Genomic DNA, 7,284 nt, shown 5'->3' with positions numbered 1-7,284 from the left:
GCAAATCCCTCAGCTACAGGGGGCATGCCTGTGGTACATACCACTAACATAGCATGGTATATATATATATATATCAGTGTTATATTTAATATTAGTGTTATATTATTATATTAAATATTAGTGTTTTGGTATATTAAATATCAGTGCTGTGTATACATATCAGTGTTGTATATTATAAATAAATATATATATATATAATAATATATTGAATATCAGTGTTGTGTATAATTAATAAATAACTATATATATATTGAATATCAGTGTTTTTTTAAACATTATCGCACGGTGTATAGATTATCGCACGATGCGGTAAATCACGGTCTTCCACAGCACACAGCTCAGAACCTCCGGCCACACGGTGGGCGTGTTTATCATTTTATGGGCGTGGTTCGGGCCGCAGTCTCTCTGATATTTATTAGTGGGCGGGGACTCATAGCATGGCTCCATCCTTGATAGGCGCGGTTTAGCCTGTAGTCAGGGCTTTCAGCAGTGGGCGGGATTAGTGATCAGCTGCTCCCCCTTGCGGTCTCTGTCAGAGGTGCTGGGCTCATTCAGGTGATAGCGGGGACGCGGATCGGTGTCCGGTGGATATGGAGAGGGGAGGCGGCCGGTGCTGAGGACGGATCGGTGATCGGACACACCAGCTGTGGCGATGAGCTCCTCTCCAGCAACGGGCTCGGCCCCTGCACCGTGCCGTCTGGCCCATTACTTCGTGATCTGCGGGACGGACGCGGACAGCGGGCTGGAGCCGGATGAGCTGGCCGGTGAGACTGGGAGACGGGCTGGGCACACATCGGGGGATGTACGGAGCCGTGCCGGGAGCACCGGACATTGTGTGCTGCTTCCAGTATGTCTGCAGGGAAAGGTGGTGTGATTGTGTGCCGGGGTGCCAGGGGGACTTGTAAGGGGTATGTGTGCCGGGGTGCCAGGGGGACTTGTAAGGGGTGCCATGGGGGGGTATGTGTGCCGGGGTGCCAGGGGGATTTGTAAGGGGTATGTGTGCCGGGGTGCCATGGGGGGGATTGTGTCCTGGGGTACCCTGGGGGGTATGTGTGCTGGGGTGCCATGGGGCGGTATGTGTGCCAAGGGTACCCTGATGGGAATGTGAGCTCTGTATGATGGGTATCCTCAGGGTATGTGTGCCGGGGTGCCATGGGAGTATATATGATGGGTTATCAGTAAAAGAATGTTTTCATGGGTACCAAGGGGGTCTGTAGGTACCAGTGGGATACCAGGGGGCATATGGATGAGGTGCTAGGAGGGTATGTGTGATGAGTGTGAGGAGATGTGCAGGTACTGGGGGGTGTACTTGGTACTGAGCATGTGTGATATGTGATGAGTGCCAGGGCAGTAAGTGTAAAGTGTGCCAGGCAGGTATGTATGGTGCAGTGCCTGTGTTGAATTGGGGGAGGCAGGGGATATGTGTTTTTGGGCACTTTGCTGAATTCTGGAGGGGGGAAATGTTGCTGTTTTGGGGTACTAGGGTGGCGGGGTGATGTAGTGCCACACTGGGGTGCTATGGTGAAGGATCCTGGTATAGTAATGCCACTCTGTCATACTCATTGTTAGTTTTTTTGCATTGTGTGTCTATATATAGATAGTATTACATGTGTTACCGTGCCCATGTGTGTGTCCATGGGGTTCTGCACTCAATAACAGTAGCTGCATGCCAGGCTTGCCAGTGATTCAGCAGTAAAGGTGCCATCCGGCAGTGGGTTGGCGTTTGTGTCTAATGATATGGCTCTGTGGTGGGATGAGGTCACGCCAGCCTACAGGGAAGGAAATACCATCTTATTATAGAGGGTGGCACAGACAGGAAGGATGTATGATTTACTCGGGCACCTGGCTTGTGTTGGCATGATTTTAATGTAGGAGAAACAGAAAGCAGGGTGAGAATTTGTTGTCAGATCGTGTTTAGTTATGTGTGGAGTACCATACAATCAATGTAATGACAAGGAGCGCTGCCAGTGTGGTATGGGAGCAGCCAGGGAAGTTTTAACAAGTAGTAAATCAGGATGGCAGCCCTGGAACATGTTCATCCAAAGAAAAGCCAGGCATAGCAGAATCTGTATTTTCATTGTGACAGGTGCTCTTTCAGAGGTACCAGCCAGCACCTTTCTGTCCTCTGAGGCTTCTGCTAAGGGAAAATTTTTATGTCCCAGGGACTTGAATGGGATGTTGCTCCTGCAATGTGTATAGGAAGTTAGTATGCGGAGATGGGCAGCTTGGCAGCATTTGATCCAGACATCTGTGTGCCAGATCTGTGTAAATCTCAGGACTTCACTGATAGAGAAATCATTTCCATTAAACTGCTTCTGTTAACAATGTTGTATTGCAGAAACACACAGTAACACATGTTGCCCATATTGAACAATAGTGGGCATTAAACCCGCTCCAAACTCACATGCCTTGTTGTATTGTGCTGCATAAATCACATCCTTAGCTTGCTGTGCGTTGGCAGTCCATTCATATTACTGATCTGTCCGAGCACATTCAGCATAATGTACAGTCATTGGAGAAATGAATATATGATGGTGAACAGGTCGTACTGGAATCATATGTTCCCATACAATAATCTCCATCCTGCTATTCAATAAGTTTGTATTTTCTGTATCCTCTCCTTCACTGGCGGCCACCATGAGATATTTGCATTGTGGATTCATGACATGTAACTGATTTTATCTGGGGATGTTTTCATTCCCATATCCCAACCCCCCACGTCATGCTGAGCATTACGCAGAGCGGTGGATGAAGATTCTTCTGCTAGATGATTGGGTTCAGTTTAGCGGATTGCAGAATTAGGCCCATGCCATGCATTTCACATGGGTGATCTCAGGGCTGACAAGTTAACATGATCACTTCTAACATGGTGGTGATAATGGACACTAATGTGTTAGCAATTTGGACAAGCCTTTGGGAACTTGGCAGGGGGTTGTGAATTGCTGGAGTTTAGAAATGGAACTTGTGGTGTTGATGGTTTTAGCATTCAACAAATGTTTGATTGCTTCTAATGAAAGATCGCATTGTGGTATATTCTCATATATATGGCGCAGGTGGCCATCTTTTCACCATGATTGGTAAAGTCTGAGGAGTGTAGCTGGCATGGAGTGTTTTATGAGCATAGATTGGATTATGCCGGCATTGCCATTGGGGGAGGATTTACAGGTAACCTAGTAGTAGATGTTTGCACCGGTCATGATTTAACAGGATGAGTGGCATGTCCTAAGGCTGGGTACACACATGCAATAAATGTCATTGGAAAGTATCTTTCATGATCCTTTGCAACGACAAACAACTGCACGATGCATGAATGAGTGCTGTACATACAGAGCTGTTCTTCTTTATGAACAGGGGAGGGGAGAATGACAGAGCAGCACCCCACTGTGCTCTCCCTCCTTCACTTTCATGATGATCGTTCCTCGTCTGTGGACCTGCCAGTACAATTGTCGGAAGGACGGACAATCAGCGCTGTACACACGCCAGATTCTCATCTTATATCAACATGATTATCACCTGAGACGATTATCGAACAAGAATGATTTGACATGTGTACGTAGCCTAAGGCTCCACCACAAAGGATCTGAGGGTTATAATAATGTTGGGGACTTCCTAGAGGTGCCAACGTACTTTATTCATGTGTCTGTGCTTGGCAATTCAGTGCTTGGTGGGAAGAAATTGTAGGTGGATGGCAGCCCCTGTATTGTGACCAAACTCTTCAGTAACCACCCAAAAACAGCCGGGTGGGTGCTGAAAAGTGTCGGGTGGTGCGCCCAGCTAAAAGGGCCTGGGGAGAACCCTCAATTCACATGAAGAAAGTAGGAGAAGACCTAAGATGAAAAGGATCCCACGCCAAGTAAGCAATGCTGGTGGGGTTCAGCAGAACTAAACTTTTCACTCTTTTGCTGGTGCCAGGGCATCTTCTGGGTTATTGGCCATGCTGGGATGACATAACTCCCAAACAGGGGTTTTTATTCACTGATATGTGATGGAAATGTAAACTTCTAAAGAAGTCTACAAGCAGGTAGATAGGTTTGTTTAATACTAAGGACATATCATGACTTCTCAATGATAAAGAGCTCCCGGTATGAACAAGTGTTCATAGTGATGTAATTTTCATTTGCTTGGACAATAGATAACAGCTATGTGACTGTTGGAATCATTGCATGGTCCATGGCTGACTGTTGGTTAGAAGTGATGAGCCATAGGTTGTCTGTCACTGGTATTTTCCATACAAATGGTATCTGGGCATGTACAACCTCTTAAAACATCTAAACGACTTTGAAGCCAGGCACAATTTGATATAACAATCTCTGTTCCCCAGATTTGCAGCTTCCATCAAAGGCTCCTGAGACTGCTGGTATTAGGTCATTAAAGTGTAGTTATGTGAAGGTGCACAGACCAGCCAATCAGAATACAGCTATCATTTTAGCACTGCCAAACACTACAAGCTGATTGGCTACAGTCAAGTTCTGCACTTAGTACTGTATGCATTATTTAAACATGCAGTGATCTCTTTATTTAGTATCTTTTCCTTTTCCTTTCCCCCAAACCCTTACCCTGTGTTTTCCTTCTGTATAATTATCAGTTTCTAATAAAAGCAGCGGATGAGAGGGTGTGTTAATGGTAGCCATTTCCTTGTCTGTGTATTACCATTGTCCTGGGAGTGGTAGCGGCACTGTGAGAATAAACCATCACAGGCATACTAATTATTCCACATGCAGTGTTTAATTGTTTTGTGATCCATGCAGAGGGTGGGTGAATGAAAGAACTACTAAAAGTGGGCCTGTAGTGTAAAATGACCTGGCTGATGTGTTAAAAATGGGACTGCAGTGTGTGTGTGTGTGTGTGTGTGTGACATGAAACACTCACCTGTAGCCGTATCAGTGGGGGACAGTGCCTGGTCACATGACTCATGCCAAGGCATTAGCCCCATGCCCCTGGCCAGTAAAGGGGAGCCTAGTGTACCGATATCCAGGGGCATTTGGATGGCCTGGGTAGTGTCCTGAGAGATCAGCAGACCAACTGATGATGGCAGCAAATGTTCTTTATTCTTTTACTATAATTTTATTTATACTATTTCCCAAAAATGTGCAGTTTGATTTTTTTTTTTTTTTTAGTGGATGGAAGGATGACAACATAACTTCCTAACCAAGTTGTGATCATCCCAGTAATATATTTGCTATATATGCAGCTTAGTTCTCCACTCTATTAGTTTTCTTTTTTTTTTTATCTCCCATCATTTTTGACCTGGTGATCTTGTGACCAACACACTTGCTGTTTTTGGGTGACTACACTGCACTGTGTCTATGAAGGGAGCTATGGTTGTCACCCAAGCAGGCTACATACACATCTGCCCTGTTTTCTCTTATCACATGGGGTGGGGAGACTTAGTAGAAGATAACTTTGTTTTTCAGCTACATTTAACAGACAAAAAAGAAAAAAAAATGAAATTTATTGTTCGGGTTGCCATTCACTATACATCACCATTGATAATAATGAAACACTTGAACTACTAGAATATTCTTGAGCAGTTTAGTCCAATTCATTGTTATACAATCAATTTATAGTTATATATCAATTCTACCACAGTTTGATTGCAGGAAGCAGTAAACAGATTAGTTGTTGTGTAGTTTATTTTACAATCAAATCTTAGTCTATAAATTCCATGGAAAACCTGGTGGTTGAAATTTTATTCTCCGAGGAATCTACAACACAAATAAAAGGATAAAACGTGTTTTTTTCTGAAAGTTTATTGCTTATAGAAGTATGAATTATATTCTATAATGTGTTGCTGGTTAGGATTATCTAGGGGTTAATAAGGGGGTAAATAGGAATTAATTGTATTTAAAAAAAAAAGGTGCTGTGTTCTTCAGATCACCTTTGATCTACATATGAATGAAATATTAAATACAATGAAACAATCCATTCATTAGAATAATGATACAGGCCATCTGCAAGTGTCTTTTACATAGGAACAGCTGCATTTTTCATTTAGTAATTGCAGATAATAGAGGCTGGGGGAAGGGTTAGAAAACCCTTAGTGGTTAGTAGGTGAATTTTTTTTTGGCATTGGCCTTCTGTAATTACTTGTACAGTAGAACTGATGGGAGGGGGCACTAGGAACCAATCAGATGTGCTGCATGCACATGTGCCGACAAGGCGTATACTGGAATCAGGAGATGATAATGAAACTTTAATCACAGGCTGGGTGCAGGAGATGATCAAGTTGTATTAATAAATTTTTTTTTTATTAAACAGTTATTATATAGCGCCCACGTATTACAGAGTGCAGTACATTAAATAGGAGTACCAATGCATGGTAAAGTGCATGCGTTGCAGCTGAAAACATTAGACTCCTTTAGTGTAAAGGTACTTTATTTACATAGGGATAAATAGAGGGATATCCTTAAAATGTGATATTTATCGTCCCTTCTTTTACCACATGATTATCTGCACTGACACATTTCTTCGGCTTTTAGGCAATTTTTGTGCAGCCACTTGCTCTGAGCCCGGTTGGAGGGAGGAAGGGTAATTAGGCAATAAATGTAATGATGAGATCTATTACAGCAGTGTAATATCCGCTTCTTTTCTTTCTCTGATGACCCAATCCTGAGCCGTGTGCTTGTCATCGAGTCAGTAATGGGCTTGTGTGAGTGAGATGGATCGATGTGTGTGGCGGCTAACCATATTAATAGATTCCAAATGTTCATGGCATTTTTATTGGTGATAATGGCTCAGCCGTGTCATCTGTCTTCTCTGCAAGGAAGCGAGAACTTCTTTAAAGTTACACTTGCTGTTCCATATTTTCACAGTCATGAATGGTATCCTTGCTTAGCATCTGCTGTGAGGATGGAGAGCCACTTGGTGCCTGCCCATAGCCTTACATGTTAGTAGAAGGAGCAGTGATGTGTTACATAGACAGAAAGGAAATCTAGTTTGTATGTATTTTCTTTATTATGGTCAGGTTTAAAGATATTTTTCTTCTTAATTTCTTTTGCCATGTAAATATGAAACATTGCATAATAAAGCCCTGCACTGGCTGTTGTCACAACTGCTTATAGGCACTTTACATGAATAGTGACTTGTACTACTCCTTAATGCTGTAACACTCCGAGCCCAGGCTCCCAGTGCCCTGGGGGTACGTCCATGACTGCATGGGTGATTGGGTGATTTAAATGACTGCTCCTGATTCAGCTTGGAGAACTGAGGACATCATGTGGTGGAAGTGAATTACTGCAGGGAACAGCTTTGGATCAAATATGGGTATCGCAGCAAAAACTAAAT

The 7,284-nt window shown here is 43.5% G+C and overlaps 1 protein-coding gene and 1 long non-coding RNA gene across 2 annotated transcripts in view; one reads left to right on the top strand and one right to left on the bottom strand.

Moving 5' to 3' along the window:
- The first annotated feature begins 532 nt into the window (after positions 1-532).
- Positions 533-7,284, top strand: part of DENND5B (DENN domain containing 5B) — a 66,535-nt gene continuing 59,783 nt past the window's right edge. Inside the window, 1 exon segment of the mRNA XM_072398967.1 lies at positions 533-764. Coding sequence (XP_072255068.1) covers positions 653-764 — 112 coding nt within the window. The 5' untranslated portion in view covers positions 533-652.
- LOC140323292 (uncharacterized) overlaps positions 5,213-7,284 on the bottom strand; it is a 6,299-nt gene continuing 4,227 nt past the window's right edge. The window contains exon 2 of the long non-coding RNA XR_011919329.1: positions 5,213-5,705. This is a non-coding gene — a long non-coding RNA (uncharacterized lncRNA). The remainder of the gene's footprint in view (positions 5,706-7,284) is intronic.

Source organism: Pyxicephalus adspersus, chromosome 2 (assembly GCF_032062135.1).
Source record: "Pyxicephalus adspersus chromosome 2, UCB_Pads_2.0, whole genome shotgun sequence".
In the NCBI taxonomy this organism is placed as follows: Eukaryota; Metazoa; Chordata; class Amphibia; order Anura; family Pyxicephalidae; genus Pyxicephalus; species Pyxicephalus adspersus.
Note: the sequence above shows the minus strand (reverse complement) of the source record. Positions and strands in the feature narration are given on the sequence as shown.